The sequence below is a fragment of the Agelaius tricolor genome, unplaced genomic scaffold (assembly GCF_023055355.1).
Source record: "Agelaius tricolor isolate 1412-34295 unplaced genomic scaffold, bAgeTri1.0.p SCAF_11, whole genome shotgun sequence".
Lineage (NCBI taxonomy): Eukaryota > Metazoa > Chordata > Aves > Passeriformes > Icteridae > Agelaius > Agelaius tricolor.
This window is the reverse complement of record NW_027269271.1, coordinates 14,100,641-14,124,628: the sequence shown is the minus strand read 5'-3', so window position 1 is coordinate 14,124,628 and position 23,988 is coordinate 14,100,641. Positions and strand designations below refer to the sequence as shown.

The following is a 23,988-nucleotide window of genomic DNA, read 5'->3' as shown; positions in this document are numbered from 1 at the left end:
ACATACTGGGCTACTCTAATCCATAATTAATTGATTTTAAAAGATGCATCCCAAGCAATTATGACACATGCTAAGGGGAAGCAGTCAAAGGCAGTCAGCACATAGCTAATATAAAGGGAATTTTAGGAACTCTGCTGGGAACTGAAAAAGTAGCAAGGCCCGAAGTGATAACAGGCCATGGGCACTGCACAGCTAACTACCACACCTGCCAGCTGAGGAGCTATCAGTAGGATGGATGTATCCCTGTAACACTGTCCTTTGGCTGCTCTTTAGCACTTCTGGGAAGCAAGTGATAATTAACTCAGGCAGATAGTCACATTAGTGTGGCTACAGTTCTTCAGGGAGACAAGGTAATATCTCTGCAAGGCAGCTCACCAGAGCTCTGCAGAGGCACCATTTTTGTCACCATTAACACAGCATTCCATCAGCACCGACACTTAGCTCTGCCTATAAAGGAGTACCTGATTATACAAATAGTTATAATTGAAAATATTTAAGTCCCCTAAAATCAGCCTCTTCTAGTCCTCTATCAGAAATGGTGCTCAAATCTACATAATACTGTGACAAATCAGGTGTTATGTCATTATTAAATAAGAATTTCATCACCAGGTACAAAAAACGAAATATAAAAAAGAAATAGAGATTTATTCCTACCTTCCTTTTATCAAAGTGGGATATGTTTTCACTAGAAAATCTGAAATATTTCTGTGGGTCATATCTTGAAGAATTTCTGTGCTGCGTTGCACTCTCTGGCAAGAAACAAAAACCTAATCAATCACAATGAAGTTCAGAGTGCCTTAAGCTCTTAAGTGTTCGTCAGGAAAAGAGAAAAAGTCGTTTTGGTTCAGAGAAAATGCTCAGGTTCATGGTATCACTGACAGAGAGTAGGTCAGTCACTTGAGGGTCATTTGTAGCCTGAACATCCTTACTTTACTGAAACCTTAGAAAGAATCAAAAAGTTTGTGATGCATGCAACGCAAAACAGTTGCATGCCAATCTGAAACAGGTCTTTGCAATGAAGGTCAGGGCTGCTCAGGGCTTTTTCTTCAATCTGAAAGTAGGAAACTTCAAATCAACTCAGGCTCCAGTCAAAAAAACCCAACCAACCCACCAACCAACCAACAGAAGGTTGTTTGCTATGATTTAGCAACTTTAGGTAAAAGTTAATAGCAAAAATTCACCTTCACTAGCACTTTAGATAGTTTGAAGTTTTTTGGTTTTTGTTTTTTTTTTTTTAATATGAAAATGATGCCACATGACAGCTTTGTTGAGTATTTTACAAGGATTGATGTGAAATGCAAGACCTCATACCTCTGAGCTTATTCCAAGGTAGAATATATTTTAAGGGGTTCCTGGGCAGCTTCAGATGGCAAAGGTTGCGACCTGAAATCATCTGATAATGACCTAGAAAGTAAGTCTAAGGAACTTTCCAGAAGTTCCTGCATTTGTCCAGAGAGAGTATGACACAGAAGACACATTAGACATCCAGCTGGTTCTAGATGGGAAGACTGGTAACATCTCCACAGTGCCTTCATTAATTGAGTTATCTATGCTTAAACATAATTCTGTTGACAATTATTTCCACACCTTGGTTTTCCTGGAGACTCAAGTGAACTGTTTCTTTCTGACAAGTTTTACAAAACTATCATATCCTGCAAAATTATCAGGATAATATTATAATAAATACATTATTTAGAGGACTAGAATTAGCAAGCTATGACTCTGAGAGTGGCTGCAATTCTGTTTAACTTCTTAGAAAAACATTTATTAAATGCAAACACTGAAAAGTTGTAATTTTCCTTTGCTCTTCAAAAGAGCAAGCACATTTTATAAAGAGCACTACTAAGATCATTCATGGATAGGAGAGGAGGGAATGTAGTTTTCTTTTCCTCCATACAGCATCAATGGTTATGGTTATTAAATTACTCCTCTTCATGTGCATGGATACAAATATTCATTTTGCTAGCTTAAAACATTTCTGAAAGAAATGGAACTGAAAGACTTGAAAAAAGAATAATTTGGAGTTCACTGAATATTAATTTTCCCATTTCATTGAGAGGACCACAGTCCACTTTTTAAATATTGTGACATTTTTTTCATTCTTTTCTTTCCTCTTTCTCCCTCCTGCCCTTCCCTCCTTTGAAGAAAGGCAACCTTCTAAGTAGAATTGTTCTCTGGGGCAAAAGAAAATATTTTTTAAAATTATGGGAAGAATCATTCAAATTTTTGTGACTCTCTTCTACATGAAAAGTTTGCAGTTTGAATGAAAAACAGTAATCAACATTAATTTAAATGGGCAAGCTTTTCCTATACCTCTGAAACTGAATTCCGAATTCCAGCAAGTCTTGCTCTCTTGAAAAAGAATATACTCGACTTCTTCCATGTATATTAGTATGGCAAGGTACTTAGACACTGATCCCTTTTCCAGCACTTGCCATGAAACTTTTCTACAAAGATTTATGGCACAAGGACACAACCTGTGGTGGTGGGAGGCCTCCTGCACCTGCAGGGCATTCTGGCAGCATAGTGAGTTTCTTGTGAGTGCTGCACTTGCAGGAAGGTGACGGATTTTCGGGGCTCCACTCTTGGCTCAGCAGGAGGCTGCTTAGGTTAGGATGGACAGCAGGTGTGCTCCAGGCAGTTGGCATGTTATTGCATGGGTAGTTCCTGTGGAGAGGTACAGAGCTTCAAGCTGTGCAGAGATAACAGTCCGCAAGAACTCACAAATCTACAAAACCACAATGCCCATTGCAGATATTCCCCCCTCAGCCCTCATCCTGTGAGTTTTGAATAAGAACAATATTTTAAAGTATTTGGTCCACATGAATAAATATAATCTCCCCCCACATCTCTGCCAAGTTTACTGCCTTCAGTTTGCAGATAGGACAGTGAAGAAACAAGGGGATTGTGTTTGATCCCTTAGTACTGGAAATCTGCAGTGAACATATCTTTGTGAAGAAACTATCATTTTCCTTTCTCATGCAGTATCTTTTCCTTTTTTAGAGTTTCCTCTTTGTTTCTGCTATACCAGGTAGAGGAGAGGAACAGGAGAAGAGAGGACAACCAGGAGGATCAAATTGCTGGATATCATGGCTGGGAAAGTGTCAGGAGAACGGGAACAAATATCAAAGCATAGCAAGCCAGTGACAAATGGCTGCAAAGCAGGACTCACAGAGTAAGCAGGTAGGACAACAAAAGCTGCAGCCCTGCTAATGTTGCCCTCACTTCAGAATGAGAACAGTTTCAAATCATAGACATTGTCCTATTGCCACTTCACAATCTGAGTGATTGCTAAAGTTGTTGCTTCCAAACACACCAATGGGAACTGGAAGAACCTGAAGGGTTCCATACATGGAAAGGGCCAGGGAAGCTGTAAAGATCTGGGCCTGAGGTTACTGACATACTGACATAAATTTAAGGTTGCTTAACTCTCAATACCAAGCTGCATGAGCTGGTTTCTAGTCAGTCACATTGAGCACTGTGAATAATTCTTAATCCAGTGGCAGTGTTATCTTGCTGCTTGTTTGTTACTTTTGGCCCAATATTAGATATAGCCAACAACACATCTGAAGCACTGGCTCTTGTGAAGAGTCAAGCAAGTACATTCTTGTTTCACTACTCAAGTTCCACGAGAAGTATCCTGCTAGGATCTCATTCAAGAGAAAATAGCTAGCAACTTACAAAAGAGGCTGATTCTTCATACAGCGAATTCCAAATCCTGGTTTATTCAAGAAAGCATGAGTAAGGGAGACCATCTGCTCATTGCCAGGACGTTCATTGCTAAGGGAATAAGATAGGACTTTATAAAATATTTTTTCAAACCATGATACTGTAATACACATAGCAACTAGAGGAGGACCACCATATGGCAGTACCAACTGCCCCCCTTCAAATGCTGATCATTCAATTGTTTTATTTATTTATGTAAAAACACGGAATGTTCGAGATTGTTGAAAGGTTTTGGTTCTTTTCTCCTAATACTAAAGCTGACTTCTGACAAAGTCCAATTGCAGCTTTTTTAAAAAAGGCTTGAATCCTCACTGCTATTCTCTCAGTGCTGTCACAGTCAGTAAGCAGAAGATGAAAAACATATTCTGCATTTTCATTTGCCTGGATCTCCTGTTAGATAGGATATGTAACTTTGTAAGTGTTGAGGTCCTGAAATCAGGTAGGAAGAGGAGAATACTGAAGTTAAAAAGATATTTGAAAGACTATTTGTTAGATGTACTAGCAGTTGTATTCTCCAGCTGCACCAATTTCAAGCTATTTTAAATCTGTTGATTCCAGTGAAGTGAATCTTTTCTTACATCACACAGAATGAGAAAAAAGCAGTGAGACAGGGCCCCATGATGTTAAACTCTAGGGAGACATAGCTGTATGTGTGACAGATGTACTTTAAGTGATTCCTCTTACCTGAAGAAAGTAAACTGTTGTCCATAGATCCAAGGGTGTAATGTTAAGGCAGGATATTCTCCAAATGGAGGAATAATGACTGTAAGTACTAGAGACAGCAACACAAAACTAGCAGGGAGAACAACCTGCAGGGAACAGAAAAACTTCACATTAGGTTATTGTATAAACATTGTTGAGTGACACTGTACACACCCCATAATACAGATAAGCCAAGGAAGGAAAGCGGGAGCACTCAGATCCATTCTGGTTTAACTCCTGAATATCAACAATTAATTTCCAGCCCTTTTGCTCAAAATTCTTGTTGTCATAGAACTGCATTACATTAAAAATAAAACACTGGGCTAATAGTGATAGAATCATGAACTTGGTGCAGTTGGTAGACTCCAAGCAGAAAGAAATAAAAGAGGCAAAAGAGTTGGAATCATAACTGCACTGTTACCCATTTGCAGCACCTCTATTGCTTTCCATAGGGCCATCATTGCTGGAAAGACAGTGTTGAGAATGCTGTGGGAAAGAGCCTAGAACAGCACAAGCCAGTCAATACCTGTGCTAGGAAGTCCTTGAGGCTGCGGGAGGCGTGGTGGAAGCGTTTGATGAGCAGTGCTTTGATCTGCTGCTGTACAAGCTGAAAGCCTTTATACTGTCGGGACCCCTTGCCTTCATTTTGATCTCCTGGTTTGCCTACTGGCATTCGAGAAGTGTCACTGGTTTTCAGGGCCCTTTGTTCAGCTGCTTTGTTCTCAGTAGGAGTTTTGGCAAGAGCAGAACCATTTTCTTGAGCATCTCCTAGGTTAAGATGAGAAGCATCAGAGAAGACACTTTATCTTCCATACATGAAGTAGCACAGTCGTTTTAATGAGGTCCAGATTTTACCAACCATATGTATCCTATCTCCAGATTGCTTTGATTACAACTGTTGCACCGTGGTTGTATTTAGTGACATCATACAGGTTAATTCTCCTCTTACTCAGCAGGATGAACAGTTTAATCACCTATGTAGTTTATGGACTAATAGTCAGCAAATTACTTTTTATACAACTGCTAAAACCATTGACATCTGGGTGCTTGACACTCTACTTTTATTTGCATAGTTAAGAATCTCATCCAATCTAAATAGAAGTCTTTCTGCTGACTTAATCTTTATTTTTCAGCTATCATGCCAGGCCCTAAAACCAGATATTTGCTGACAAAATTTATTTTGTCAAGAACACATAAAAGACTGAAAGTTATGAAACTCCTCTTTATAAAGTGTTCAGTATAAAAAGCAGTCCCAAGAACAGTTAATCAAATATGGATTTGTGTATTTCTACCTGATTTTTGCATTTCAGGGTCAGCTTCTGCTGTCACCTTTAGGAAAACCTGCCACAGAGAAATACATTTTCTGGTTAGGAAAAGAATAGCTACAATAACCTGACCTTCAGAACACAATACATCATACTTCAATATAAAAGAAGAAAATTTGGATACATTTTTAGTACTTCATATTATTATCAATAATCAGCTCTCTTAAGAAATACCTCAGAAAATAAATGAACAAAAATACCAAAAAAAAAAAAGGATGCATTTCAGCTAATGAGTCAGGCTCCATGAGGCTACAATGAATTAAGGGTTGGATCCTTTCTCTAGGCCCTTCTCAAAGATTTTCTGAATGTGCCACAGCTTATAGGACTTGATTTTGAAGGAAATTTTAGGAATTAGGAATTAACTGTTTAAGAACAGGAATAGTCTCAGTAAACACTTTGGGTGCTTATGGTGAGGTCAGCAGGTATTTTAATCTGTCTGTTACCTCTTCAAGTGGTGTGTCTGAAACTCCAAAACTGCTGAGTCCCAGGTCATCCAATGTTTCTTCCAGTTCTCTGAAGAGACTGGCATAAGATCGTTGTTTAAAATTTTTATTGGGCAAAAGATAAATGAGCTCCTGACCAATGCTTTCAATTAATTTTGCTTCTGGGATATGATGGTGGATTACTTCTGCTAGCTCATTTAGATCTCCTGTGAAGTCAAAAGAGTATTCATAGAATGAATATTTAACCATATTGAGCATGATTTCGAAAGCTGTTGTTTGTACTAAAGAGTACTGCTCTATTACATAACTCACAGATACCTCAGTTAATTTTGCACTAGACTGGGCTATGTTGCTAATTATGCTTTGGAACTTCATAGCAGGAAACTATATCAGGTTTGTTAATAAAGCACAACCAAATCTTCAGGAATATCTACTTAAATTCTTATCTTATGCAGAAAAGCCAAAATTACTTTTTCTTCTGAGGAAGTCTATTTTGTGGCTATTGATATGCTTCAGTTTTTATTTAAAAATTACACAAAACTCAACACCATACTTGTAAAGCAAACAAACTTCCATTTCATCATCTGTACTTGAGACCACATATACACAAAAAAGGGTAAGCAACACCACAAAAAACCCTTATTAAATTCATGTTACAATAGAATACAAATGTTAGACACAAGGACCAAAGAAGTGGGCCCTTGCAGCATTGATCTTTAAGATAAGATTGCAGCATAACAGGAGACATAGTTATGTCCTGGAATGCTGAACCATCCTGCTTCTTACCATCCAGTTCAAACTCTGGAGCTCCTTCTTCATCCCTGTGCACACAGCTGGAACAGGAGCAGGAGCACTGAGATCCACAGCTACAAAATGACTAGCATGGACAAGCAAGAGAGCAAAACATTAAAGTGCTTCAGATACACTCAAAACAGGATGTAAAGGCTGTCAGTATTTGAACAGCATGAGCCAAAGAAAAATATGTCATATCCAGAGCATCTTGAATGCACTATACTGAAAATCATCTGAATACTAGATCGAGCAATGCAGAAAACATAAATCCATCGGCACAAAATCAACTCTAAACTGCATACAAGATACCTGGGGAATGCCATCAGCAGGGCTCATGAGTGTTCAGATTGTGTTGCTACTAGGACTGGAAGCACTATGTCAACAGAAAGCACCCAGAACCCTACTTTTCAAGCTGTGAGAGGCTGGTTTAGCTACGGACAAATGTAGACTTTTCTGGTGTCTGAGCTACTTACCAGACTACCTGATACTTAAAATCAGTGTACTGCAAAGGTAAGAATCAGAAAGACCTGTATATGGACAAAAGCAACCCGAGAGCTGGAGTTGTTCAGCCTGGAGAAGAGAAGGCTCCAGAGAGAACTAAAGAGGGCTACAAATGAACTGGATAGGGACTTACAAGCATGCAGCAATAGAACAAGGGGGAATAGCTTTAAACTGAAAAGGGGTAGATTTAGATTAGGTATTAGGAGGAAATTCTATACTGTGAGGGCACTGGAACAGGTTGCCCAGAGATGCTGTGGATGCCCCACCCAGGAAGTGTTCAAGGCTAGGCTGGATGGGGTTTGAGCAACCTGGTGTGGTGGAAAGTGTCTCTGCCCACAGCATGGGGGTTGGAACTAGATGATCCTTAAGGTCCCTTCCAACCTAAACCATGCTAATATGATAGTCATAATTATATAATCATATGATTACCTGCAGTTTTGTACACAGTGTCAAGAGGCACTTAAGTGCTTTTTACCTTGGTGCAGTGCAAGTGTTACTCAGATTAAACATACTACACTCATACTTACTGTAGCCCTTCCCATTTTTGTGGTTCTCATTTTGCGAACAAGGGTGAGATAAAAGCCAGAGCCAAAAGAGTTCTTTAGGAATACAGGAGAGCCTGAGCAGAAGAGTTTCCCTTGGGATATGATGGCTACTCTGTCTCCAAGGATGTCTGCCTCATCCATATGATGGGTTGACAGGATAATAGTTCTGCCTAGAAGGAACATGGAGGAATATTCAAGGCATGAACTCTCTCTGGAACTCAAAACTGTGTTTAGCTTTTTGGCAATTATTTCTCTGCACCAAGGTCAGTCTCAAGTTTGCCACAACCATTCTGTTCAAAGAATCTTGTTTGCTTGTAGTCATATCCCACTACTCATGACAGTTTACACAGGAGGCACATACTGCATCTATTGCAAATTTTAAAAATCCCACCAAAAAAATCAAACCGTTTCTACTCTCAAATCTTACCTGGGCGATATTTCAGCAGAAGATCCCAGATAGATCGCCTGGAATATGGATCAACTCCAGAAGTGGGCTCATCCAAGACTACCACTTTTGCTTCACCCACAAAAGCAATGGCAACAGACAGTTTCCTTTGCATTCCACCTACCAGAGGACAAACACAGCCAGGAGCATAACATAAGTTCTATAAGTCATAGGGATGTAATTAAAATTGCTTTTTGGTGTGCAGACAAACTGCTACAAATAAAATTAAACCCATCCCAAGACACATTTCTGCAAAGATAAATGAATAGTAATTTTTCTTCTGAAATTCAGACCAGGTTATTTATACATATATAAATAATATGTATTTTCCATCTACACATTGCATTTTCTGCTTCTTGCCAGAAACAAAAGCAGGAAGATATGAGGTTTTCATGTTCTTTCATTAAACTAACCAACTTTTTTTTAGAGTTGCAATCAGGACAATGTAGTATAACAACAGATGGCTGTTTGTTCAAATCAGCCTTCGAATCTGGAAGTGAGAGTTATTCAAATACACTATGTGCATTTGTACCTTCAGAACGGAAGAAACTACTCCTACCAAATAATACAGTACTATGGAGCACAGATCCATACAGTGGGGCAGAATGACAGTATAGTATTTCATTTGCCTTGAAATAATAGGAGGTTTTATTTTGTTTTGCTTGTTATATTAATCAATTTTTTTTACAAATATTTATTTAAAACTAATAGCTTCAAGTATATTTGAATTTGTTGTATATTTATTAGACATAGAAGCCTTAGGGACAGGTTGTGCCAGCTTTACTATTTGTACAGATCCATTTACTCCTTGAAAAGAAAGCATCCCCCCAGTCCACATTGATATGTCAGAATATGGCCTCAAATATGTAACTTGACCAATAATTGCCAAAAGGCCAGGATGGGCCTATAACAACCTAGTCTACCAGAAGGTGTTCCTGGCCATGAGAAGGGGTTGGAACTAGATAATCTTTAACATCCCTTCCAACCCAAACAATTCCATGATTCTATGTGAGACAAAGAAAAGGCAGCAGGACTAAACAACTTAGAAAATTCTTGTGGGCACCTGACAAATTCTGAGCTTCTTCATTTCTTTTATGGGTGAGGCCCATGTCTTCCAGCATTGTTTCTAGCTCTTGTTCAGCTTCTTCCCTGGATCTTCCTTTCAGTTGAGAATAAAACAAGATGTGCTCTGCTACAGTAAGGCTGTGACAGCAGACAGAAAGGCAGGAAGGCACGTTAAATGAATAAACTGTTTTTATTCATGAGCAGCAATAAATTCACTCTAGCTTTATCTTGCTAAAGGAAGAGAGGTTGTATTACCCTAAAAGATCTTCTTTGGGATCAACACACTTCACTTGGAGGTCATAGTCTCTTTCTTTGCCTTTTCAAAGCAGAACCTGCTACTAAAGGAACAGGTATAGCAGGTATCAAACCATCCATTTATGAGAATAAAATGTAAGAGAGTCTGCTGTTGAGATGAACACAAACTAATGGAAGTGAAACTGGAAATCACCAGAGAAGGCAGTAAGTGATTGAGTGGTAGTAAGAAATGAGCATAAAAATATCCTGCTACTACACTGTCAATTTGGATTTTTTTGCTTTAGTGGTCCTAAATTATAGTGCATGAGCCTCCAGGATAACTCCTGCTAGCCTACACTGCAAAAGAAAACACCAGGAGCAGTGTTATTTTCCTAAGAAACTTTGTTCCCAGTGAAATGATGCAGGAGATTTCTCCTGCTTTGGCGCTGGGGATTCTCACACATGCAGACTGGGATGCTTCTCCTTGAAGGCAGTATGAAGTGACACTTACTGGTTGAACAGGATGTTGTGCTGAGGGCACATCCCTAATCTGTGCCGAATGGAGTCCATGTGAGTCTGGATGTCCAGGCCGCCAACCAGCACAGTTCCAGACGTGGGAGGGAAGAGGCCTGTCAGTATCGACCTGGGAAAACAAAACGAGGAAATGCCCCCTCTCCTGTCTCTCTGTGCTAGATAAGGAAGCTACATTACATGATTCCACTAGATGGAGCATGATGACTTCTTACCATAGGCCTTGATGAAACCACCCCAGTGGAAAGCATGTAAGTACTCTTGATGTGCTACCGAGAATCTGATGGATCTGCTAATGTAATTTTTGATACAACTGTCTATATGGTTCTGGCTTCCATCAAGAAACTGTTTTAGTTCAGCATGTTATATCACCCCTACATATAAATGGGTCTAAAATCAGTAGGCTCAGTAGGATGAAAAAAGAATAATGGCTTGAGGTCTCTGGCCATGCTGACTCATGTCCTAGATCTTTATTTTCTGTAAACGACAAGACCAAATGTTATGTTGTAAATGGGTGGCATCTCTTAATAGATTTGGGTGATTAGTGGATTTTTCAGTTTAAAAAAGTTCAAAGCAATAAAAAAATTGTTTTTTATAGAATAAAGCCCCTCAAATTGCAAAACATTTAGCAGATTAGGATGCTTTTACTTTGGGTTGAACATATTCCTTGTGAAACAATTTAAAAAATCATGAGGCAATTTAAAGTGCCTTTGAAATAAAAGTGTTTTAATTGAAAAATCCTAAAGTATTCTGCTGAGAAAAATCATAATGAAACACTTTTAATTCTTTCAACATTTGGTGAACTTGTCACAGATTTATAAAAGGTTTTGCTCACCAATGAATCCTATTTTGCCAAATAAGGTTCTGTATAAAGAAAATTAAACATCTCTGAAGTTCAGCTTCCTGGAATGCTTGGTTTCTAGGACTAGAGGAACATTTTAATCTGGACATGGATCTTGCATGCGTGTAGCCATTTTATTTAAAGAGGGCCTGTATTTTATATTTCTTTGAACACAGACCAATAGATGTGACTGACCTAGAGCCAGTCAGAGAAACCAAGAACATGTGGAATGTAGTGGCTTGCAAACTTTTTCTTTCAACCAGAAGATCCTTCTCTTTCTTCATCTATGGTAGTTTACCCATGGGAAATGAATTCTGGGGGAGAGAATTGCTTCCTTTTCTCTGGACTTTCACTTGTTTGTGTCATGCATGACTTCCCTCCCAGGGCTTTAACTAATCCAGAATACCTTCTTTATGCCTAGGGGCAGCATTTCCCTGTCTGGAAAAGGCCTAATGTTGTGTGTCAAGCCAGCTGCAGGGGTGGTAGAGAGACAAGGGAAGAGTGAAAAGAAAAGACTGCCCCAGCAATAGAGCACTGCCCCAGATTTGCTTCTTCTAAAATAAGAGACTTACATGGTAGTTGTCTTTCCTGCTCCATTGTGACCAAGGAAGGCTGTGATCTGGCCCTCATAAAAAGTAATATTTATCCCATCTACTGCTGGTTTGGGCCTGTTTGCAAAAATCTTCACCAGGTTCTGAATGCACACTCCTGGAATCAATCCTGCTGGCTCGGGCTCAAAGAAGGCATTTACTTGAAAGGCAAGAAATCAAAAATGAAAAGATAATAAAAGCACCTGTTTTAATCCTAGTTCTGATGATCAGTAAATGCAGAAGCAATAGCACATACCCAGCATAATAACCCTGTTCCAAGGCCAGATTCTCCAAGTCACACCAGTACAAAACTAAGGCCAGATTTCTAATTGCAGTGCAATTTATTTAGATTTACCCTCATATCTATGAGAGGAGAAGCAGAGCCCAGAATTGTGGTGGTCTGTGGAGAGGTAACTCATTGGGCCAGGGGAAACTGAACATGCTTTCTGTTCTCATTGTCTAGCAGGAAGATTATTGGGAATTGTTTTCTGGAAATACTTAGATAGGCAGAGAGATTACATTAAACAAGCAGCAGGTTGCTTTTCTAGCTGGGCTGAAATCTGCCATTCAAATAATCTGCCCAGCTGTGCATTCTTTGACCATGATGCTTAAAAAACCTCCCCCAAACACAAACAAAACACAACAACAAAAAAATTTGCCTTTAATCCTGCTGGGTGAAATTTACCCCATTGCTGAGAACAGGTCAGGATTTAGATAGTACCTAACATGAGCACTACATGAGATGGCTTTCTCTCAGGATTAAAAATGCATTATTGCAAATAGCACCATCAAGACATTTTATTGCACCAGCTTCTAGACAAAACAAACTTCCTTTGAAGTAAATTAAGCCCTTGGGCAATGTGAATTATGGGAGTTGAGAAATTGAAACTAAGACCCTGTCCACTTTTATTTACACAGAATGCTTTAGGCTTTGTAGAAGGCTTATTTTGCAATTGCAGTTTACTTGAATTGTTCAGTACCCAGCAGGCCTGTGTGGAGAGCAGCCAATACGAGCTGGGCAAAACCAGCCCCACATCCATCAGCAGCTTGTGTGGCTGTCATTATCACCAGCAGGACTCAGGAAAAAGTTCCAAATTTGTTGTACATGAGAGAACAGATGTAATAATCAATATAGAATGGGTAGCACTATTTTAGATAAAATTATTTTTATGAGTAACTTTTCTTTTGACTTGTGAAAAGAATCTAGGTTTCCATTCACCTTGCTGGGACAAATACAAACATCTCTATATTCACAAAAGTTCACATGGAGTCTGGCTAGATAGTTACCCATATACTGGCAACTGGGGCACCTTCCTTGGTTTTATATGTGTCACAATCTTGTCTGCAAGACTCACTGACAAGTTATGAGGAAAATTCTCTGATATCTCCCCCAGTATCTGCTTTGCATCACCTGAAGGACACTGGTGGAAGGTTGAGCTCCCTTTTTTTGTGATTCATATTTCTCCATTTTGATCCTATATCCTCATTGTCATTGAACTGTACTAGGCCTGCTTTTAGCTTCTCCTCATGCCTCCCAGTTCCTGGGTGGCTGAAAGGGAAGACAGGTTTGTTTTTTTATGCAGTGACAGGCAGAAAGCCCTTCCTTTGTGGCTGTGGAGCAGCTGGAACCTGGGAACTAAGGAGTAAAGCACCAAAAAGATAAGGCAGTACTAGGAGAAGATTGGCTGAAATAACCTTTAACCTCTGCCTGTCTTTTTCCTTTGAAGTCCTGTCCTGTTTCCATTCACCCTGAATGCATGTTTTCAGTGCCGACTGAGGAGCTCTGATGACCCCACTTTTATCTCTGGCTTTTCAAGAGAGTCAGAAATGGCTCAGAGCTGCCTGTAGCAGTTACTTGTGCTACAGAATCCACATGCATTCCTCTGAGCATCTCATACAGAAAACTCCTCTGGCTCACCACAAAAGAAGACATTGGGGCTTGAAAACAAGACAGGTCATTCAGGAATTCTTAGGTGATGGCTAATGTCAGCATCAGAAAAGGCTGCAGACAGACACACAGAGCACTTCAGATAAATCCCTTTGAAACCAGCCTTTTCCTACTGATGCAAAACACACAAAAGATAGGCAAAAAAAAAAAAAAAAAAGGGGAAGGACTAAGAGGGAAGAACATTCCCCTCAGCATATTTTTATTGAAGTCATGGCTCTGTTTAATTTTAAAGAGTCAATGTATGTGGCTCTGAGGCTTCCCTCAGCAAGAAAACTAACTTGCCAAAGAAACATCCTGCACTTGTATGATTAAAAATAAAAAGTTAAGGAGCTCTTCTGGAAGCCAGCTGTCTTAAGTGCAGTGGCTAAAAGATTCTAAGGGATGATGAATCTAGAGGAATAAATAAGAGTCAATGTCTCTGTCATGCTTAGCTCTGGCAGTTATATGCAATCACCTACTGAGTCCCTACTAGCTCTTGTGGCTTGGCTCCAATCACTGCTATGTCTAGTTTGGTATGAAGTACAGTGAGTATAGTATCTCAGAAGTACTCAGGTTGCTCTCTCTCCTTACTATTAATTTCATCTTTGTCCTGGACATCTGTCTTAGGCTTCCCCTGCTCGCCGGGTTCTTTTTCTCGTTTGTGTTTACATTGTTTGTTTTTACCATCCTTCTTCCCCTGGCCGTCACTCTTTTCTTCTGTTTTTTCAGGTTCTTCAGATTTATTTGAGTTGCTTTCATTTTTTTCCCTTTCCGTGGTCTTCTGATCCACACAACCTTCTGACTCTGGACTTTTTTCTATATAAACCAAAAGTAATCAAGATTTAATTAACAAAAATTTAATATCCCTAGAGGTATTTTGAGGAAAAAGAAATAGCCCTAAGCCTTGAACTTTTCAAGGGCTTTGTAGAAGAGAGGATGAAATAACAATCAGCACAATCAGGCTACTTGAGATAATAATAGAATAATTTAGATCAGAAATTACTTCCAAAGACCTCCTGTTCAATCCTCAAAAAATATGGCCAATTCAGATCATGGGCAACAATCTCCAAAGATAGAGATTTCACAACCTTTCTAAACAACCTGTTGTAGTGCTCTAGCTACCTTAATAGTAATGACTTTTTTTCTTATATTAAATCTGAATTCCTGTTTTCCAGCTTACATCCACTGCCTCTCATCCTTCCACTCGACACATCTGACAAATCCAGCTCTTTGGAGCCTTCTCTCTTCAGGCTGAGCAGACCCAGCTCTCTCAGCATCTTGTACGTGACATACTCCAGCTCCTAATCAACTTGCTGGCTCTTTACTGAGTTTATTCACCTTGGTACAAGGGTGGCATAGATTATGATCTTGCTTAGAAACAGAAAGTAAACAGGCTTAAATGAGTGTCAGACTATATAGAAAAGAGTCAGGTTTAGAAAAGTAGGAAACCTCAGAGTAAGATTAACATTTCATGGATGTTGTGCTGAGCAGTAAGAACTCCTTGAATGTCTCAAAAGTTGTTGGTTACAGAGTGAAGATTTGATGCTGCTTGTTAAGCCAGGCCTTAAATGCTCTCAGATGGAACGGTGACTCACCTCTAATGATCTAATGATAGCACACCACTCCAAGTTCAAAGGCACTTGCCAAGACTCCCAGTGTATGGCAGTCTCTCACCTTTGCAGCAGGCCAGATAATGGAAATATTATGCAGTCACCTTTAAGCAGATCAGTGAAGTTATTTCTAAAAAACAAATTTTTAAAAGAACTCACCATCAGTAGTTGCTGTTTTCTCAGCTTCTGGGCTTTTGGAGCCAAGCCAATAGGATTCGAGCAGAGGGAAATACCAAGGCTGTGGTAGCCCATAGTCCCCTAAAATAAAAATAAGCAGGTAAAGTGCACTTCATAACCCCATTCTGCAGTAGGTACAAACTCATCTAAGCAAAGTCTAATTATAAACACTTGCAGTCCCAGTGTTGCATGTCAGAAGGTCAAACCACGTACCAAGTATAGCTGATAGAAAAGATTTTGTTAACAGTTTTTTTTTTCTTTTGGACAGCAGTAAAGTATTCCGAAAATGTGACTTGCCTTACCTTGTCTTAAGTAGAAAGTAGTTTAATTGCAGAATAAAGCTATTCCCTGAATCCTTACCAACCAGGCAGCAACTCACTGCTTAAGGTGGGATCCTAGCCTCACTCAGGGACTTTCTTTTAATGCCCATTTAACACTTGAGGCTTGTCATGACTGAAAAGCTTTTTAAATTTACACTTATTACGCTGGGGCTGAATTTACAACTGGTAATGAGAAAAGACACTCTGACTGTTATTTCAGCACACAGACTTTCAGGAAAAGTGACAACAGTGTAATCCTCTTCTTAAATAAACATGGGCTTTTTTAGTTACAGGTTAATTCAGTCTGGATAAGAGACAGCACAGTAACATTACCAGTTCTTGGCAGGTCAGACCAGACTTACTGAAGTCAACACTGCTTTCCTGGATCATATTAATTTATAGAATGCAGGAATTTGAGCTTCTATGTTTAAAACTGGCATCTTTGTAACCCGAGATGTTATTGGCCTTGTGTTACTTATTCAAAACAGGCATGGGGATCTGTGATGCTCATCAAAAGACGGTCAGTTTTATTAATTGTAAACCACGGCTTAGGCAAGTGTCTGCTTACTTCTGAATTAAGAGAAACTACCTGTGTTTCAGCCAACCACTTGTACTCCTATTCATGCACAGAAATGCTCTGTCTGCATTCACAAACAGTTTGCCTTCCTATGGACTGGATTATTCCCCTCTGAAACTGGTGGCAAAAAAAAAAACAGCTTCTCATTCAGGATGACTGCAAACCCAAGTGAAATTTGTCATGGAGCAGAATGCTTGAATAGCCAAAGGGCCATTGTGCCAGTGGGTGGCTGGTTTCAGAGCAGACTTGAGCAGGACTAGAACCAGAGGGCTCAAGGAATTATCCAGGGAATTCCTGTCATACCCTCAAATAGTACAGCATTCATTTGGCAGAGCTGCATATGTGTGACAGAAATTCTACTGAAAGAGAGCAGCAGAAAGGCAAGACAGAGTAAATCTTGGGAGCTACTAACTAGAAGCCCTGAAAGATGCTACTTTTGTGTAAAGTGCTGACAGAAAAAAAAATGATTTTTATCTATGAATGAAGAAATTTCTATTGTTTAGTTCCTGCTGTGTTCATGCAAATAGTCAATTGTCCTCTCTTCTTTAAACAAACAGAGTTGCAGAAAAGGAAAGGAAAAAAGAAAGAAAAAGAAAAAGAAAAAGAAAAAGAAAAAGAAAAAGAAAAAGAAAAAGAAAAAGAAAAAGAAAAAGAAAAAGAAAAAGAAAAAGAAAAAGAAAAAGAAAAAGAAAAAGAAAAAAAAAAGAAAAAGAAAAAGAAAAAGAAAAAAGCCATCTGCCAAGAACACCTTCTGGAACTGCAGTTCACATGCAGGAATAACAAACTGATGAACGGAAAGCTCACTTGCTTGTACAGCATAAGAGTTGGCAGTTATTATATTGCAACAATATTAAATATGAAGCAAGACAACCATTTAAGCTAGAAGGACAAATCATTTTTTCACACAGAATGTTCCAGAATTTTGTAATTGATAACAAAGTCCTTCTGGGACTTTGTACTAGAATTATGACTTCCATTTAGAAACAAAATAAATCCACACAGGAACTTTCACAACTGCCAATGACACAGCATGTGTCTTAGGAAACAGTACCATCCTTCAAGAAACAGTTTGCATAATATGGCCAAAGTATATATGTGAATTAGAAAATCTAATCTACTGTCAAATCTATATTTTTAAAAATTTAAAGCAATCTCACAAGAAATGGTTGAAACTCTTCAAAAGAAAAGTATACACAAATTGAATTTTAACAGATGATGTTTTTGTAGATTTATTTTCTGTTTAAATTATAAAACAGGACTAGAAAACACATCCTCCTTTTTACTCCTCCTTCTTCATTCTTTTCAGGAATAAAACAGGAGAGAGAGAAAAGAAAGAGAGAAAAGTGGAAGTCCTAAATAAACCAGTAGTGCTAAACTGGATAAGATTCATAGTCTACAAGGTCAAACACCCTGTTTCTGCCACTGAAATACACAGAGACTGATTAGACAAACAGTTTGCAGCAACTACCACTACTTTGTATGAATAAGAAACTGGCGTACCTGGAAAAACGTTATCGAGATACCAAGAAAGTATTCCATAGAGAAAAGCATCAAAAATCATCATGTTAATGGAAAAAAGAAAACTATATTCATCTCCTTCCAAGGGACTGGTTCTGATGTTACCCCACTGGAGGCCAAGACCTTGTTCTTCATAGCGTGACAAGTATTCAGTACCGAACCCAAAAGCTACTTGAGAAAGCAAACTCTGGAATAAAGGAAAAAAGATATTCAGCCCTGACAGGGGGACACTTTGCAAAAAAACCCAAAACCAAATAAGCAAAGAAAAACCCACCACAAGAAGAAAACAAAAAACCCGAAACAAACAAAAAAAACCCTCTGACTTTTAGGGACTGGACTTTAAAACTTGTGTAATAAATGACATGAGAAAAGTTGTTTCACTTTTACATTGGCCTGTAATGTTTAATTTTCTGCAATTCTAAGCAGTGTTTAGCTATAATAGACTGAATTCAGCCTTGGCTGTTCTTTATTTAACTACTAGGAAACTCTCACAGATTTTTTCCTTCATTAATGTCTATTTGGAAAATACTGTAGGTGCATCTAGAAGTTTACAGTGTACACCTTTGATTACCTAGGTGAAACAAAGTATTTCCTGAGTGTACGAGGCAGGGCCACTATGAGTAACATGACAGCAAGTACACCAGACGATCAGGATATGGAAAACTACAACTGCTTCCCCTGTCATGTCTGCTAGCTGATTCTAACACAACAAACTAATAAACCAGTAGTTTATACTTCATTTATAACTTTATATACTTAGTTACAGCTTTGGAAGTGTTTTGTTTTCTTTTCCCTTTTTCCTTATATTTCCTAGTGCAAGAAGAGAAGACAGTTCCTTTACCTATGCTATTAGAATGCTTGATAAAAATGGGGAGACTGGACTCAAAACACCTGCTCTCCTTCCTGACTCAATGGGAACAGAAAATCAATCTGAGTAATTTTGTAAGATCATGGTTCCATCTCAAAAAACAGCAAGAAGTTTCCAGCTCCCCTGACTTTAACTATCTTACCTAAAATGGAAGAGAACCAACATGGAAGTACTGCATGAAGAATGTCTACAACTCATTAGATGAAAGGTATTTCTCAGAACTTTGGCACTGGGGTTCAATTCCTAACTTTATGGTTCAGGTAAAGAAGGAATGTGAACCTGAGGTCTTCTTATGCTTAGACATAGGGTGTTAAGTAGGTTATAGCACATGAGAAAGATAAATGTTCCTATTTTGTGAACTGCCTTCATATTTATTAAACATACCAGAAGTTAGATTTAACTTACAAGGAAATATTCAAAACATTTAAAACATTCTAGTATGCTAATTTCCTGGAATTCAAAACATAAAATAAATTTTACTGGCTTTTCTAAAAGCTATGAAGATATCTCTTGAACTAGGCCTGCTAAAGGCTTCCACACCTGCAATCCTTAATTATTTAAGAGAGATTTAGGGGTCTCCCTCCCTGAGTCAAAAAAGTCAAGAGGAAGAGGTGTGCAATACTTTGTGATTCACGTATGGACTGTGAGAAGGGGAGCAGAGATGCCATGGAAGCAGTGAAAGGCTTACTGCTAGGATCTTCAGATTAGCAGTCAGACGGTCTTGCCAGACAAAGCAGACGATGTGGGGCAGGTACAAGGTGAAGTAGATGACTCCACTGCAGGCAGCTGCCAGATTTGCTTTGGAGAAGAAGGTGCTGAACAAGAAACACTGCATTATGGTGGCTGTGGTGAATGTCAGTAGGAATAGAAAGAACAGAATTGGATTGCTATAATGTAGCACTTGTCCATGCTGCAAGCAAAAGGAAAACAGAAAAATTTACAAGTATTGCTCCTTTCTGCTAGCAGGAAAGGTCAGAATTGCTATTGACATGTAACAGGTATGACTTCTAGTCTGAGGTCATTACAATAACAAATCCTTCATCTAACTTTAGCCCTGTTCTTGGATTGTGACTTCAGGTTAGTACAACAGAATGAACAAATTCATAACTGACTGAAAACAGACATTCTGTCCCTGTCTTAACAAGTAAATGATTCCAAGCAAGATCTGCCCCCTTGGAAACTCATGCATTTCAAATAAAACTATTTGAAATATTACAATAGATTTTCATTTATCTCTTCACACCATCCTCTCAATCCACTTGCTTGATGTACAGAAAAGACAATGTAAGGAAGTGTTACAAAATGCATCTTTAAAAAAACCCACAATAAAACCACAGGCAAATTATAAAGCTTCTGCACCTGGATGTTATTCAAACAGAAGCATATCACATCTGAGAAATCCAAGTGCAGTTTCTCAGAAATCCTTGTGTATTAACTGATCCACTGGGTGAACTTTTATTGACCTTTCTTCATTAGAGCTTTTGTGGATTAAATGCTTTCTCTCTCAAGAAGAACAGGGACTGCTGCCATTTATCTATGTAGTCTTTAAAACCAATGTTGAGACCTATTTATTAGGTCAATTTATATAATGCTCAAATAGGTCTTTCAGGCTATAAATAGGTCTCAGCATGGTTGCAACATCCCACTGGGCCTTAGAGACTGATTTCTTTATCAACAGGAATGCAACGTCTCATAAGAATATATTTACAAAGGTGCCTCACACTAGCATAGTGAAATATGGGAAAGAAAGTGAATTACAGGTACAAGCACATTCCTCTGATATTAATTACCCTCTGATTTTTAATTAAACCAGTGTAGCAAATAAAGTGAGCTTTCTCTATCCCCCAAGCTGCAATGGAAACACCAGGAACTACAACAACTCATCAGGACAGGCTGGTAAGACAGAGCAGCTTGAACCCTAACTATGTATTTACACCAATACCAGCTCCCCACATCAGAAAAGATGCAAGGGCATTCTTCCTTATCAAAATGCTACCCATTTATATGATAAAACATAGCAGCAAGCTCTTAATATAAAGCTTGGTTCTCAGGTAGTGGAGACAAAAGGTAGTCCTCAGAGACAACATCTGAACTGTCTTGAAAAGTTATAAAAATACAGTAATTCTGAATCACAGGAGCAAAAGGTGGATTTTTTTTTTTAGGTTTTCCTGAAAGTTCTGTCCTTGCAGTCTCTTTTTCCATTGAAATAGTTGCTCAGTTTCTAAGCAGACAAGCAATGGATATTAAAAATTAATGACATGTAGTGAATTACAAGATAAAAATTCTGCAAATTATTATCTCTTTGATTTAAAACAACACATTATTTATTGGGAGATCTGCATCTGCCTACAGAAAATACAATATACAGAGTAACCAGCCTGATGTATTTTTTATGATCCCACAATACATCTTTACTAGTGCATTTATTGTTCTGTCTTTGCCAAGTGCTGATGCTGTTATGAGGTCTGCTTAGAAGAATGTGCTTGCTACGTGCTGTGATCAGGACAGGCCTCCACCATTCACATCTCCCTGTCAATGGCTACTATTCCTTCTCAACAGCAAACTGCTATCAGGAGTGCAAACACAAGAGTGAGTTTGAGAGTAGCAATCCTTACCATAATCAGAGCTGTGAGGAGCAATGTGCTCACAGCCATCATGGAAAAGCTGTCTAGGAACCAAGTGCACCAAATCACGCCGTTGGTTATGCCCCTGTTCTTCATGGCCTCTTTCAGACGCATTTCTTTCTCCAGCACTATGTTCTTCACAGTCATGGAGACTGAATATATCCAAGCCAGCACCATGAAGATGGGGAAGGCGCGGTTTAAGGTGATCATGAAGCTACCAAAGCAAGAAGGAATAAATTAAATTTAGGTAAAACAGAGAAATATTAGATGAAAAGCAAAAAGGAAAAGGAGTGGGGAAGAGTGCATTAATTAAATACAGAACTGTATAGTCTTAGTCCAAACATCAATAGCATGTCACTAGTAAACCTCACAAGCATCCTAAATATTAATAAAGTAATGGTTTCTGCATTCCCATGAGTCGAATGAATGTTATTTCAATTTTACAAAGAGGTTCTAATGGTTACTGAAGGCTTCAAAATATTTGGTACCTCATGAAAATACATCTCTCTTCACAGTGAATTTCCATAATGCTTTTACTATGATCTACAAAGAATATTTTAAGACATATGTTAAGGTTAACAATATGGGAGTGTCACTGTCTTTCTGCTCCAAAGATTCACTAACAAGAGAAATAAACAAATTAGTCATTAAAAGCATCGTATGCTGCCAGCAAGGCTGCTGAAATTCATACAAACCATGAGTCAGGGTATCAGATCTAGCTGAGATAGAGTTAACTTTCCCCATAGCAGCCCTCACAGTGCTGGGCTTTGCATGGATAGCTAGAAAGGTGTTGAGAATGCACCAGTGTTTTGGCTGCTGCTGAGCAGTGCTGGCACAGCATCTGAGCTGTCTCTCCAGCATTCCCACTTCACCACTAGGCAGGGGGTGAGCAGAATCTTGGGACGGGACACAACCAGTATAGCTGATCCAAACTGATCAAAGGGATATTCCATATTGTGCCTGCTCAGATATAAAATCTAAGGAAAAGGAGGAGAAAGTGGGGGGGTATTTGATATTTACTACATTTGTCTTCCAAAGCAACTTCTATGCATGCTGAATCCCTGTTTTCCAGGAAGCAGCTGGACATTGCTGGATGGGAAATAGTGAATGAATCTTTGGGTTATTTTTTGTTTTAACTTTAGTAAAGGGCCTCATCTTGACCTATGAGTTGTTTTCCATCTTAATTTCTTCTCCCTTCTTGCTGAGGAAGAGGGTGATAGAGAGGCTTGGTGGGCACCTGGCATCCACTCACAGCCAACTCACCACAGCCCTTGGCACGCAATGCAGGCTGAGCCAGAGGCAGTTTTCTATTAAGCAGTTTTCCATTTCTCCTGTTAAAACCAGGAGTTTTTAACAAGGTCCTGTACAGGACACAGCTTGTTAGCTGCACTGTTTATCTCTTCACTTTGCTGAGTCTGGGAACATGTTAACATAAACAATGTCTCCCTGGCACTGATGGCCTTGCTGTGCCGGGGGAGTTATCTGGTAAAGAAGATGAGGGAATACATCTCCCTCTCCCTAGTTATGATTGATGTGGATGGTTTTATTATTCAGGCTCCCAGGGTACTTGTTCATCCTTATGTGAGCTGTTTAATACTACTAATTAACACTGCTATGTATTATGGGGTTTGGGGAATCCAGTGTTGATTGTTTAAAGGCCAAAAGCTCATAGCTGCTAAAGGTAAGGAGCAAAAAGTCTTCAGCTTCCTAAGTCTGAGCCCTATAGAACTACGTTTTTGCCATATCAAAGCTATGACAGTTTCAAAACAAAGGGAAAATCTTCACTTTTTCACCAAAAAATTCCTGAAAAGCAATCTAGTCTGGAGAAACAAACCCATGCTTTTGTGATATGGCCTGGGGCACAGAGTTTTGCCTGTGGATGGATACATGTAACCAGCACTAGGCTGGGCACAACACAGCCTACAGGTTACCATGAGGGTACACTTGCCTCACTTGAGCAGGATCTCTGCAGAGGCCATCACTGAGCTTGGACACCAATCCTGAACTGCATGTGGCCACTGCAGGCTTCAGAGAACTTTTGCACAGATGGGGTTTCTGCTTCTGCAATGTTCTCAGTGGAGAAGAACTAGACAGCAGGCTTGCCAGGGTGATGTTCTGTCAGACCAACACATAATGAGTGATGGGAATGACAGGTCAATCTATGTGTCTGCAATTTGCTTTTATCAGAAGTAGTAGCACTTGCCTGCACAGAGCACAGGGACAAAACTATGAAAAGATTTCTCTAATGCCTTTTTTTTTTTTTTTGAGTGAAAAGTATAAGAGGACAGCTGCAGTATCACAGACTGCAGCACTGGAGCAAGCACACAGTGAACAGGGAAGAAAATTGGAAAATAACTGCTGCTTTGAAGGGGTTAGTGTATTGAGTTCATTTTAGGCCTGGACACTGGATGAAACAAAGGCCAGGATTAGGATTAGGGGTTGAATCTTGGCAAAGGTGGCTTGTGGAGTCTGAGTGAGTTATGACAGGATAAGGAAAAAACCAAATTAAGTCAGTTGTGTCTCAGTTATTACTCTTGCATTTATACCTTAGGACATTCATAACTTAGGGCTAATTCTGGTGCTTGAGAATCTTAAACCATCCAGCAACCCAAGTATTCAATAGA

The 23,988-nt window shown here is 39.1% G+C and overlaps 1 protein-coding gene across 1 annotated transcript in view; it reads right to left on the bottom strand.

Moving 5' to 3' along the window:
• Nucleotides 1–23,988, bottom strand: part of ABCA4 (ATP binding cassette subfamily A member 4) — a 61,620-nt gene that overhangs the window by 13,787 nt on the left and 23,845 nt on the right. The window contains exons 14-31 of the mRNA XM_071436252.1: nucleotides 21,356–21,578; nucleotides 19,429–19,650; nucleotides 17,855–18,059; nucleotides 15,440–15,538; nucleotides 14,262–14,486; nucleotides 11,726–11,903; nucleotides 10,293–10,424; nucleotides 9,546–9,685; nucleotides 8,465–8,602; nucleotides 8,020–8,207; nucleotides 6,986–7,076; nucleotides 6,200–6,405; nucleotides 5,724–5,772; nucleotides 4,958–5,199; nucleotides 4,414–4,538; nucleotides 3,682–3,780; nucleotides 2,478–2,667; nucleotides 655–749 (exon numbers count right to left, since the gene is read on the bottom strand). Coding sequence (XP_071292353.1) covers nucleotides 655–749; nucleotides 2,478–2,667; nucleotides 3,682–3,780; nucleotides 4,414–4,538; nucleotides 4,958–5,199; nucleotides 5,724–5,772; nucleotides 6,200–6,405; nucleotides 6,986–7,076; nucleotides 8,020–8,207; nucleotides 8,465–8,602; nucleotides 9,546–9,685; nucleotides 10,293–10,424; nucleotides 11,726–11,903; nucleotides 14,262–14,486; nucleotides 15,440–15,538; nucleotides 17,855–18,059; nucleotides 19,429–19,650; nucleotides 21,356–21,578 — 2,847 coding nt within the window. The remainder of the gene's footprint in view (nucleotides 1–654; nucleotides 750–2,477; nucleotides 2,668–3,681; nucleotides 3,781–4,413; nucleotides 4,539–4,957; nucleotides 5,200–5,723; nucleotides 5,773–6,199; nucleotides 6,406–6,985; nucleotides 7,077–8,019; nucleotides 8,208–8,464; nucleotides 8,603–9,545; nucleotides 9,686–10,292; nucleotides 10,425–11,725; nucleotides 11,904–14,261; nucleotides 14,487–15,439; nucleotides 15,539–17,854; nucleotides 18,060–19,428; nucleotides 19,651–21,355; nucleotides 21,579–23,988) is intronic.